We start from the raw sequence: 13,629 nt of genomic DNA, 5'->3' as shown, positions 1-13,629 counted from the left end.
TGCTTTTTATGATCACAGAAGAGTCCCCAACAAATTTCATTGAAAAAACAATGAAAAACAAAAGGTCAAAAAACAAAGAAATACATAAGAAATTGCAAAAACAATAAAATACATCAGAAAATGATTTGATATCGCAATTTTTTTCATGTACACTTGCTAAGAACACCACAAAGAGTTTCTATACCAAAAATTAGTACATTTGGAGCTTTATTTAGGGAGTTAGAGGAAAAAGTATGATTTCGCATACTAATTACGCACAAATTAGCATAATCACTTAATAGCGATTCGCACGAAAAAAATTACTATACAATCTTGGAGATTATGTCCCAGGCAACCAGCATGCCAATTTTCGGCGCGATCACGCGGTCGACGGCTTAGATCTTAGGGGGGCCTGGGAGGCCCCCCCCCCCCGGCCATATGAACTCCCAAAACCCCGGCCTAGATAGGGTTAATTGTATATAGTTGTATTGTTTGTTAACCAGGGCCTCATGGAAGATCAACTTTTGTTAAATGAGCTACCCTGGTGAAATATGAATAAATAAATAAATAAATGATATCCATCACTCACTATTTCTTATGTTTTTTATTGTTTGAATAATACAATATTTCATTTTTTACAGATTTGACAATAAGGACCAACTAAACTTAACTATAAACTTTTAAATTATGGTAGTTCCACATCTTCAGGGAGAAATAAAACTTTGTTTCTCTTGACAAGGACGAGAAAATTAGAACATTTCATATTTCATATAATAAAATACAAAAGAAATAGTGAGTGGGTGACATCATCAGTCTACCAATTTGCATACCGACCAGGATGTGCATATAACTGTTTTGTGAAATTAAGCGAAAATGTAAAATGTCATAACTTTCTTATTTTATGTACATCCGAATTTGATGAAATTTTCAGTGTTTTGCTTGTTAGGTTTTTTTTCCTTTTTTTCAAATCAAATTTTTGTTGGGGTGGACTTGTCCTTTAAAGGAGATCCTAATAGTCAAAATTGTAAAAATTGAAATATTGTGTTATTCAAACAATAAAAAACAAAAGAAATAGTGAGTGACATCATCGACTCTCTCATTTGCATTTCACCACGGTGAGCACAGAACTGTTTTGTGAAAAATAAGCGAAACTATAAATTGTCATAACTTTCTTATTTTACATCCAAGTTTGATGAAATTTTCAGGGTTATTCATGTTTGATTTTTCTCTGTTTATTTAAATCAACTTTTTTCTGGGTGGACTTGACCTTTTGTAGTGCATCGTCATGAAATTGGGCCTATTTCAAAATACTACACCGCTCAGAACATGGCATTATGGGTTCAGAACCTGAACCAGATTGGAATAGTTGACTACTTGACCTGGTGGTATACAAGGTTGCTTATTTATACTTCCTTTAAAGGGATGGTCTGGGCTGAAAATATTTATACATGTATTTTAATACATAGAGTAGAGTTCACTGAGTAAAATGCTGAAAATTTCATCGAAATCGGATAACAAGTGATAAATTTTTTGTAGTTTAAAGTTAAGCAATATTCTGTGAAAACAGTAGTCATGAATATTCATTAGGTGGGCTCATGATGTCACATCTCCACTTTCAGTTTTCTTATGATATTACATAAAATCATATTTTTTTCATTATTTCATACTTGTGTGAATATGTCTCCCTCATAATGAAATAGGTTGCAGCAATAAATATCTAATGCACTAAATCATTTGCCAATCAAATTTTTGTAGTTCTTGGAGGAAATTTTTTTTTTAATAAACCTAAAATCTTATAATAAAATACAAAAGAACAAGTGGGGATGACATCATCAGCCTACCTAATGAATATTCATGACGACTGTTTTCAAAAAATATTGCGAAACTTTAAAATTCAATAACTTTGTTATCAGATTTTGATGAAATTTTCGGCATTTTGCTCAGTAAATTCTAATCTTTTTATTAAGCTTTAAATAATTCCAGCCCGGACCATCTCTTTAAAGGAGCACAAAGAAAAATGATTCTCCTTTTCCAGAGGCAAACTCTCCCAGGACGTAAAGGGGGAGGACGAGAAAGAAGACAGAGGAGGAGGAGAACATAACTACACACTCATACCGTACCTCTTCCTCATCTGGTGCGTTATCAATGTGAATATCAATGATCTGACGGGGATTGTTCACACTCGCTGAAGTCAACTTTCCAAGGGCACCTTCAAATTGGGCTGTGAGAAAAAGACAAATCAGGCATAAAATAAACACAAGAATTCAAATTCATAACCATCAAAATAGCTTTCACACAAAAATGTGAGCAAAATGCCTCTTTATTACAGTATTTTAGACAGAATATGACATCATATCCACTTTGTAATTAACAAAAGAAAGAAAAAGAATTGCTGATGTACAATTAAGGTATCAAATAAAGAGAGATCTTCAAGATTTTAGTAGAAATATTTCAAAATTCCTCTTGAATTTTAAAAAATTGACAATTCCAATTTTAAAGCTAAATTACAGTAGTTGCAGTAAAACACTGATTTCGTGAGAAAGTCTGTAAAACAAAGGTTAAGTATTACTATATCATCGTCGATCTAGATCTGGAAGTTACATAAACTGCACTTTGTGAAATCATAAAATCTAAGCTGAAAAACAATCACACTGAAGATCATCAACACAGATAGGCACACGTGGGACAGTGTATATTATATTGCTGGAATAAAGACCCGCAGGAAGTGCCCGAATCCGCGCTAATTTTGCTTATTTCTAAGCAATTATACCATTTCTTCCAGCATACTTCGGCACATATTTTTTATTCATATAAACAGACACTTGTGTGGTCATTATATTGCATTCTGTAAACAGTCATATTGAGATCGTTACCACAACTGGCATTTATCTTTGAATAATGCAAAGGTTGTTTGTGGGTATGAGTAAGGCAACTTTATGAAAACACAGTCAAAGTGAAGATTTCAAACAAATCACCAAGCCATACTAACCTGGTTGGTAGGCTTTGCTCTCTAGAGGGCGCAATACAAGTTTCTTCTCCTTCTTTCCATCCTTTCCTTGTACATTGTTCTTTCCACTCTCCTCTCTGTCCTTCTCCTTTGCAGCTTTTCTGGCCATAAAGTTCTAATCAATGCAACAAAAAAATAATAAGTATGTTTGAATATTAGACCAAACGAACTGTCCATAACCCTAACCCTAATCAAATTGTGAGAGCAATAGAATTTTCCATTGAGATGCTTGGTAACAACCATGCTCCAACCTGGAAAGATCAGATTTCATCTATAGTTAACACATTACTGTATATGATTGATGCATTCATACACATGACTGAGTGCATCGATGCATGATTATGAAGATTTTTGTGTATATGACTGATGCATTCCTTTATAAATATGATTGTATTCATTTTCATAACTGATTGCATTCATTCACACTATGATGCCATCATTCATATTAAAGGTTGAGTGCATGAATGATATGATGTATTATTATGTTGGGTGATTACATTCTTGTATGATGGAAGAATGGATTTATATGGGTGATTAAAATCATGTATATGACAAATTGAGTTTATGTAATATATGTCAAAGAAAATGGTGTCATGATCTAGACTGTTAGAGAGAGAAAAAATTGGAGATAAAGCAGCTTGGAAGATTTTACAAGTAACTTTTAGGAACTAGTATGCATTTTCATGTCAAGCACAAAATAACTTTTTAATGGGAATCCAATTGATTAAGGCTCTGATTTATCATCTGAGAAAGGGTCACCAGTCACACGTAAAATTGTGCAAAACATACTAAGGCCTGTATTCTGAAGTCGGGTTTAACTTAAACTCAGGTTTAAAGTTGTGGTTTAAGTATGGAAAGCCAAAAGTATCAGATTTTTTAGTAAGTTGTATGTTCCTTATGTTTACTGTGCTCTTTCCTGGTTCATCAATGGTGAAGACAATCATCTATTTATACTTCCTAGACAATCGTGAATGATTTGAGAGCCAAATGAGCTGAAATGTGATATCTGTACCATGAGTAATTTATGTAACAGTTGGCTATCCATACTTAAACCACGACTTTAAACCTGAGTTTAAGTCAAACCCAACTTCAGAATACGGGCCTAATAGTTTAAAACCACCAAGGTCAAACACCTATACCTTCGTCTGGACCTATACTAAATGCCTACTCATCCAAAACAAGAGTGCACATGGTCAAATGGGTTTTGACAATTATTGCCCATTTTCCCTGGCTCTAGTGGATGTCCCATACATATTGGCCCGAATTCACAAAGGTGGTTTTGAAAACCTACGGTTGAGCCGATGGTTTATGCAGATTTCCTGTATAAATTATGCTTATTTTACCGCGTATATCAAATATGTCCAATGCTGATGAGCGCTTTTGTCACAGTGCGCCAAAGTGAGGCCTGTTCCCGTGGTTATCCACGCTATTTCATTCATGAGTTCACTCTTCAAACAGTGGACTCATGAATAAAATAGCGTATCTAACCACGGAAACAAGTGTCAATTTGGCGCACTGTGACAAAAGCGCACATCAGCATTGGACATCTTTTATACACGTGCCCTATACGTGCTAAATTAAGTGTAATTTATACAGGAAATCTGCATAAACCATGGATTCAACCTTGGGTTTTCAAAACCACCTATGTGAATTCGGGCCATTGATTTTCAGCATAGTCCTTTCCTACTATTGTTGTTGATCATATGCCTTGGCCTAAGACAGACCTGCCAACATTTGAAAATGGAAAAAAGGAGTCCACGAATCGCGCGGAAAGCCGAACTCCCAACGGCGAGGGGCAAGGCCCCGGCGGGGGTGCAAGCTGCAGAGATGCTAACTGATAGCTCAAAAAAATCCTGAAAACCCAGGCCGGGGTCCAGGGGCCCGCCCAGGGCCCCTGGCGGGGTCAAGGGCGAAGCCCCCTGAAGCTGGAACGTTTTCTTATTCTTTAGAGGGCTGAAATCATTAATCTACAGTAGTACATAACAAATAATTAATGACATAATAAACTTCATATCATAGGCAAGAAAGGTGCTCAAAAAAAAAAATCATGTAACCCGTACTCATTACGGTACGGGTTAACCTGCTGCGGGTTAATATGCTGCGGCCAATGGGTGCGACTCGGGACGGGTGTATGTAGCAGCTGGGGTGCCCTTTTTCACTCACTGTACTCATCAACAAGACAATCCTATACTATTGAAAATCCATAAATCACAATTTCTATCAAAATGATGGATAGTTCACACATATGAATTGATGAATACGCACCAGAGAACACATATTTCATGGTAGCAAATAGGTTTTCAGCTGAAATCCCGCGGCAGACAACCAATCACTCACGCAGCAGCAGGCAATTGCAGCCACACCGGGCCGTGCTTCGAGCGGTTCTACCGGGCGATCGCCCGACTGGGATAGCGCTGACACCCGTATCCCTGCAGGGTATAGAGCGGCGTTTGCAACTGCTACGATGTATTGCTCGCGCGTACCGTGCAAGTACAGTACCAGCTAAACTTCATGCTGCGCACAACGCTAATAATTTTCCGTCTGCGCAAATTGGCCATCCAAAATTGAAATTGCGCTCTCCGTAGCGAACTCCGTGACAAGATTTGGAGGGGAAATTTTTACGGATTTCACTTTGACAATCGATTTTTTTTCCCGGAATATTTTTCAGCAAAGGAAAAAAAACGGAATTCCGGAAAAATCCGGAAAATTAGCAACTCTGAAGCTGGAGGACATTTAGGAAATTTCACCTTAAAAACAAGCCTTCTGGAGCCCTTCTTGAGCTTTTTATGCCTTGTCCTTTCTCTGGAGCCTTTCATAAGTGGCTTTTTTGGCACCAGGTATTACCTCTCTTGAGTAAGTACAAGTATGGCATAGTTTCTTTCTACTCTCCATAGCCAATTCATGTACCATCAGAGAACTTAATGTTCTTGTGCTCAGGCTTGCTCTCTGCTTAGTTTTGTTCTTTACCACGATGGAAAATACTCTTTCACAGTCACTGTTGCTATGAAAAATTAGCAGAACTGCTTTCATTGTTTTGCATAGGAGGGAGTACTTCTCTGTGTGCCTTGTGATATCCTTAATAGCTCCTATCTTGTGCCATTTCTCATCGATTCTGTCTGTATTTGAACTTGCAACAATTTCATCAACATCTTGATCTATTTGATAAAGATTAAATTCTTGTTCAAGTTTGTCCATATCTTTGTAAACGTCGCGAAACTTTTGAGTGTGCCCTTTTGCTTTTGGCATCATGGATCATTCACACAGTCATGACAGTTCACAGACTAAAAAAAATACAGCAGGGGTCTAAAAGTTTGCAAGAATCGGCACTGAAACGGCAGACTTGTAAAATCCAAAGCATTTAGCTCACTAAGCACAAAGCACATATAAAAATATCATGAGAAGATATTAGTTTAAAATGTTACCGTTTCTAAACCCTCACCTCAGCTGGCGAAACAATCCATTTCCCACACGGTATTCCAGAACGGTAGTAGCGCTGCATCGTACCGTACCGTATGCATAGAGTTACATTCGCACTACACGCGCTATGAATCCTCGCGATCGCGGGCGAACTGTCCAATGTCAATACACACGATCGCTGTCGGATAAATAGCGCGCTGGCCGTGGCTTGTTGCGCTTCGTATATGCACACACGGAGCACAGGCCCATCACGCGTTCTTATCCATTGAACTCTGAACTCCACGTACGCGCGCGTAGTGCATGCGTTTAATTAACGTTACGCACGGTATATACTACCGTGCGTACGTACGTAAATGTAACATTGAGAGGACTCAGAGAGAGAGAAAGAGAGCCGTAGGCAGATGCAGACGGAAAGTGCGTCATTTCCCCCAAAAAAGAAAATCATCTGAAATACAAAGAAAACGGAGTTCTCCGCTTTTGGGCCGCTATAAATTCTGAAAAACGGAGAAACTCCGGAAAACCCGGAGAAGTTGGCAGGCCTGCTAAGACTGAATTCATCTCCTGAGTCTATTCTTGAACTCTTTGCCCGCTTTGTTCTACTAGAGTCACATACAGCAGACTGCCAAGTTTGACTCAAGTCACATTCTACTCACACTACACGCAGAGTGCCTAAAATCTATTGTCCATACACACATACACAATAGTGATGTGTGCATTGCATTATACTGTGTACACACAAAGCTTTATTTACAAAAAGCCAACTCTTCATCCATGATCTGTTCTTTAAAAATCTGTATTACATGCCCTCCTATAGAAAGAACATATGCTCTACTGATAGATGTGAAAAAAGAGGCAGTTGAAGTGAAATATATACCAAAGTAATGGGTAGAGTTGTTCACAAGTGACATTACACATCTTTGTCGCATTGCCAATATGAGGATCTCCATAGCATTAGTGATCGCAATATTCAAATGCTCATAATTTTCTCATTATTTGTCCGATTTTTCTCCAACATTCGTTAATCTATTTCTTTGCTTTTTTCTGTTTTCACACAAGCTATCTTGTTCCACAGATTTCATTCTCCTTTAATGTGGTGCAGGAGTGATTCTGTCAGTGGCGGTCAAAGTTAATAATCATAATAAAAATGTAGAACTCACAAAATGTTTTTATTTTAATAATAAACCCACCTGGTAGTAGAAGTCATCCACAGCAGGGTTGTTTGACGTCAGTTGAAGCATCTGAATCTTGATGACCCATTCTTTCTCCTTCTGCGACATCAAACAGGAATACTCGTCATAATCGCCTCGGTTTCCACGACGATGGTACTGGTTATCCCCGCCCCCGCCGCGCTGGAAACGGATCTGCCGCTGGGCACGCGGTCCGTCACCATATTTCCTACAGGAAAATGTAAAAGTGAATTTTTTTTGTCAACAAGACAATTTCATACATCCCTGCTCTGAAAAAAGTCTAAATAATGAAAGCTAAACTGAGAAGTTGCAGTTGCAGCAAACAATTATTTCATAATACAGTCTTTAAGAGCTAGGTTTAATTGTCACCACATAATCATACATCTAGATCTGGTACATTCATATCAATAATAATAAATACTAATAATTGGAGTTATACATGTATAGCACTTTTTCCAGAGGATACAAAGCGCTGTTGATGGTGTTAGACAAGTTAAGGTTATACATGTATAAGAGTGTTTTGAGATGTTTTTTGAAGAGGTTAAGAGAAGAGAGGTTTTGAAGAGATGGAGGGAGTCTGTTCCAAGGACGGGGGGCAAGAGATTGAAAGGAGTTGAAACCGGCCTGTTTTCTGGATTTTATAATGACATAGGAAGGAGCAGCTGCAGAACGAAGAGTTGTTGCTTGAAATAATGAAGTAATGTAAGAAGGAAGCTTGGTTGACAGAGACTTGTAGGTTTGCACAAGTATTTGATAATGTATTCTCTCTGAAACAGGTAGCCAATGCAGTTCATATCAAACCAAAGTATGTGAAATCATGAAATCTACATTCAAATATGATCACACAGAAGATCGGCCAACACAAATTAACACATGTGCGATGGTGTATTTCTCTTCCTTGGAAAAGGACCAACACCTGTATAGTCAGGTCCAGATTTGAGAAAAGTAGACTGCCTTAGGCAAATCGTGTTAATGCTGAATTGAGAAGTGCTTTAACATAATTTGAGGGCGCTGAGTCCAAATTTGCTGTTTGCCAACCTTGATTTTGATGTTAAAATCCTCAAATTGGCAAAAACAAAATGGCCGCCATTCTACACCCATTTTTACTCTATTCTGACCCCCAAAACTTGTAACGAAAATGTTTGTCAACGGTTTTTGGTACTATTTGATCTCAAAAATAACATACTTAAAATCCACCAAAATCCGTATCCGGGAAAGTGGTTATTTTCAAAATGGCATCTAAGATGGCCGCCATTAACAGAAAATTAAAATAACCGGCACTTTATCTACCCTAGACACCTTTTTCGGTGCATATATGTATTCAATGGTGGAGGGCGAAAAAGTAAAGAGTGAACATAAGCACTCCAGAGTACCTGAAAATCCAAGATTGCGTAAAAATGGCTGCCATGACCTAAAAATTCATAATAACAAATATTCATCTTTTACGTATTTTAGTGTCTTTTATTTGGGTTGTATTCATTGGTGATTTCAAGGGTCAAGAAGTAAACCGGACAAGTTACAAGGACAGTCAACAGTCCACTATGCCCAAAAATCCAAGATGGCTTTCAAAATTGGAGTCTAAAATAGCTGTTATCTAAATACCCCCAAACCCGACATAGTTTGTTTAATACCTGCCTTGGGCAAATGATGTTGGTGTCTAACCCATGGTTTAATGGGTCAAGAAATACGTTGGGACAAGTAAAAAAAAACATGGTCCTCCATGTCCAAAATCCAGGATGGTTTGCAAAAATGGAGTATAAAATGTCTGTCGTTAATTACAAACCGACACAGTTTGTTTAATAACCGCCTGGAGATTATGATTTTTTAGTATAACACATGGTTTAAAGGGTCAAGTATTAGATTGGGACAAGTTACAAGGACAGTTAGTGGTTCCATTCTGTCCAAAAATCCATAATGGCTTCCAAAAATGGAGTCTATATAGGCCGTTCTCACCGAAAAACTGACATAGTTTGTTTAGTATCAGCCCGGGGTATATGATTTTGGTGTTTAACCCATGGTTTAAAGGGTCAAGTAATAAATAAGGACAAGTTACAAGGACAGTCAGAGGTCCAGCATGTCCAAGAATCCAAAAAGGCTTCCAAAATTGGAGTCTAAAATGGCTATTGTTAACTAAAAACTGTCATAGTTTGTTTAATATCCGCCTAGGGTATATGATTATCTTGTATAACCCTTGGTTTAAATGGTCAAGTAATACATTAGGATAAGTTACAAGGGCAATCAATGGTCCTGTATGTCTAAAAATCCAAGATGGCTTCCAATTAAGGAGTCTAAAATGGCTACTGATACTCAAAAATTGACATAATCTATTTAAAATCCACTTGGGAAATATGATGTTGATGTCTACACTATGGTTTCAAGGGCTGAATAATACTTTTGGATTAGTTACAATGGTATGAAGCGGTCCATTTTGCTTATTATTTAAAGTTGGCTTTCAAAGTGAGTCTTAAAATACTTCCATCAGCTAAACATATAGTCATAATTAGGTGAACAAAATCTTCACTACATGTATTGTGGTTTGAAGGCTGAAATAATAAATCGGAACAAATATAAAAGATGGTCAGTTTCCTTTTCGTCGTAAAAAGTCCAAAGCGACTTCTAAAATTGCGTGAAAATGACTGCAATTGCCTAATCATGAAACCATAGGATAGTCCTTAGCACAAAAATGACGTGTCATGAAATACTTATCAGTGAATTATGGAAATTTTTAGGTGAAATTGTACCTTATTTTTTAAAGTTTGTTTTCGGATGTTTACTTATTGTTGCACCACCACCTAATTATGTCACTAATTCTTGTCAAACATAATTTCATGAGTCTTAGAAACCGAGACACCAAAATAGTAGCACTAGATGAGATATAAAGTATTGTCATTTTTGTAACAATGGTGGCCAATTTGAATGTCATTTTTGGAGCGTTCTTCAATTTTTTGACAAAGTGGACAACAGTGGTTCCCTGTAATCTGTCTTCACCTATATCATATGACCCTTGAAATCATGAGAAAGGCACAAAAATGTTTTTACATTGTAGATAGATAGTATATGAACTTTGCAGCCAGATTTTTAAGAAATAGCAACTATTTTTAAGCCATCATTATTATTATTTTTTTTTTTTTGGGGGGGGGCAAAACTGCACCACTGATAAACCTTGAAATTTTTCCAATGTAATTTTTCCCTTTGGAATCATGATTTTTGTTTTATTGTAGGTAGACCCCAAAGTTATTTCTACCACGTGGATATTATATGAATTTGGACCATTTCAAAGTTACAACGTCCATTATAGACGCCATTTTGGAAGGTAATCTTGAATTCTCTGACACACTCACTATCTTGTAAACATGTCCTGATTCATTATTTGCCTTGAAAGCTTTTTATGATTTTGATTTTGAGGATATTCTTTATTTTTGGAGTTGATAGTACAACGACTGCCGTTGTGGACGCTATGTTGAATTTCCCGGGAACCTTGACAAAGTTTTGTGACTATAACCTGTGTCAATAGACTTTGTTTAATCCTAACATGCCTATGTTTCATGAAATAGACATCTAAACCCTAAAAATTATGAAATTTCAAAAACATAACCGCGGTTAAGATTTGTTGACTTCGCCGCCGCCGTCGGAAAAGCGACGTCCATGTCTTGCTTCTGCTATGCAGGCGAGGAAAAAATGGCGGGCACGTTAAAAATATCCAATGAGAATATGCCAGCATTGCCCCCAAATTATCAAACTATTTGCCATATTATTTATCAAGTCAGCAGCAGTGAATCATGGCAGCCATCTTGGAATTAAAGATGGCTGACGAATCAATCGGACACATTGTGTTTGCAACCCTGGGTATCAAAAATAACGCATAGATCCCAAATTTTTAAATACAATCACCCATAAAAATCGTTTAATATGGGAAACTGCATTAAAAATGCCGCCATTTTGTTTTTTGCCGATTTGAGGGTGAAAACGTCGGAATCAAGTTTGGCAAACAGCATTTTTGGGTTCAGCACCCCTGAATTACCTTAAAACAATTGATAAATCAGCATTAACACAAAATGCCTAAAGCACTTTTTCTGAGCACATTTTTTAAAATCTGGACCTGACTATGACTGAATCACCACGCTTGTTTTTTTTCATTTTCTATCCATTTACACATTTTATACTAGCATCATTCGGCGCAGGGTTTTCATACAAACTTACATTCGAAAATATTTTGAGAATGTTACAACTGGCATCTTAAAAGATAAATGCCAGTGGTGGTAACAATTTCAAAATGAGTTTGTACAGAATCCAATGAAACGACCACCCAAGTGTATATATAAAAAGCTATGCCACAGAATTATGGAACATATTGTGTAATTACTGAGAAATGAAACAAAATAAGCATGGGATTCAAGCAAAATGTCAGGCTCTTTTCCAAACAATAATAATACACTGTTCCACATCTGCTCATCTGTGTTGGCTATCTTCAGGGTGTTTATTAGCTTACATTTCATGATTTCACAAAGTTCAGTATTTTAAATGTAGCAGATCTAGATCTAGGATGAAATAGTGACAGTTAACCTTGGTTTTAAAGCTTTTCTTCTGAAATCAGTTTTTACTGCAACAAATGGATGTTTATGGAAGTACATTTTATCAAATTTCCCTGCGGTCTAGAGATTTTCGTCTTGCTTACCCTATGTTCTGATGAGGACCTCTCTGTTGTGGACTGTATGGGTAGCGTCTGTTCATGCCGCCTTGGTCGGGTCTAGAGTGTACAGGTGGAATCCTACAAATGATATGAAGCAGATAGATGAGACAATACTTATGGCATGAAACAGCACCAAAATTAATATAGAATATCAAATGTGATTTAACTGTGAAACAGTAATGCTACTGGCTTTCTAAGTACAAGTAACTTTTACATGTTCATCATATATACCTGTCTTTGACAACATATATAATGTTTCAATTTAAGATTGATGTTCACAGTCCATTGTAAATAACTTTCTTGGCACACCCCAAAATTAACTCCATTCTGCCAATCGGTATTCGTCCATTGACTTGAAAAATGTATTGAGAAACAATGATATGGGCCCGTATTCTGAGGTCTGGTTTAGTTTAAACTCTGGTTTTAAGTTGTGGTTGAACTATGGAAAGCCAGTTGTTACATAAATCTATAACAGAAGAGGTTCAATGTATCAGCTCATTTGACTCCCAAAACGTTATTAACTGACTAGGAAGGATAAGTATGACAATTGTCTTCACCATTAAAGAATTAGTAACGAACACAGTAATCATGAAAAGCATTTACTGTAAACAAAATTTAAAAACATTTGGCTTCCCATAATTTTAGCACAGAGTTAGACAATGGTCTGAGTTAAACCCGACTCAAGAATAAGGGCCATAAAGTTCACCTTGGGTTCATGGGTGTGAGGCCATGCATCGCTCTTGGGAACCGCCCCCCTCTACCGCTACCCATGTGCATGGGAGGGGTGTTAGCTCCAGGACTTGACCCCATCCCTGGTCCCATCATCATCCCCCGCGGAGACGAGGAATACGGCATCTGCGGCGACCCCGCATTGAACGGCAATCTCTGGGTGCCCGGGAAGCCCGGCGACCCTGCGACGTTGGTGGCCTTCGGCCGCGGGACGTCGACGGAGGGGGGAGGGATGGAGGTGAAGACGGCCGTGCGGATGCTGTTTGGGGAGATGCGCCCACCGCTGGCATGAAGGCGTATGATGAGTTGGCTGATCTGAGTAGGGGATACCCTCCCTCCGATGTACTGGTGGATCTGGCGGGTGAGCTGCTGGAGGTGCTGGGGGTGGATGGGAACGATGGGAGACTGCCCCACACCAGGAGTCTACGTGTGCATGAAACAAAAAAATATAATTTATGGACTTGTCATCTTACCTGCCAACTCTGACGGAAGAGAAACAGGAACAAATAAATGAAAATCCAGAAATGGGGACATTCTCAAATTTCCTGTTCAATACATCAAAAAACGATTTTTGAAATAGGAGCACTTGGATTAAGACAAAAATTTGTCTTTTCCCCAAA

At 37.8% G+C, this 13,629-nt stretch overlaps 1 protein-coding gene across 1 annotated transcript in view; it reads right to left on the bottom strand.

Annotated features, from left to right (window-relative positions):
- The window catches only part of LOC121406112 (protein PAT1 homolog 1-like), a 59,361-nt gene that overhangs the window by 30,899 nt on the left and 14,833 nt on the right, over window positions 1-13,629 (bottom strand). Inside the window, exons 7-11 of the mRNA XM_041597128.1 lie at window positions 12,987-13,432; window positions 12,266-12,358; window positions 7,591-7,798; window positions 2,969-3,101; window positions 2,100-2,200 (exon numbers count right to left, since the gene is read on the bottom strand). Coding sequence (XP_041453062.1) covers window positions 2,100-2,200; window positions 2,969-3,101; window positions 7,591-7,798; window positions 12,266-12,358; window positions 12,987-13,432 — 981 coding nt within the window. The remainder of the gene's footprint in view (window positions 1-2,099; window positions 2,201-2,968; window positions 3,102-7,590; window positions 7,799-12,265; window positions 12,359-12,986; window positions 13,433-13,629) is intronic.

The sequence above is a fragment of the Lytechinus variegatus genome, chromosome 19, assembly GCF_018143015.1.
Source record: "Lytechinus variegatus isolate NC3 chromosome 19, Lvar_3.0, whole genome shotgun sequence".
NCBI lineage: Eukaryota > Metazoa > Echinodermata > Echinoidea > Temnopleuroida > Toxopneustidae > Lytechinus > Lytechinus variegatus.
The sequence above is the reverse complement of the archived record's forward strand: the minus strand, read 5'-3'. Positions and strand labels throughout refer to the sequence as shown.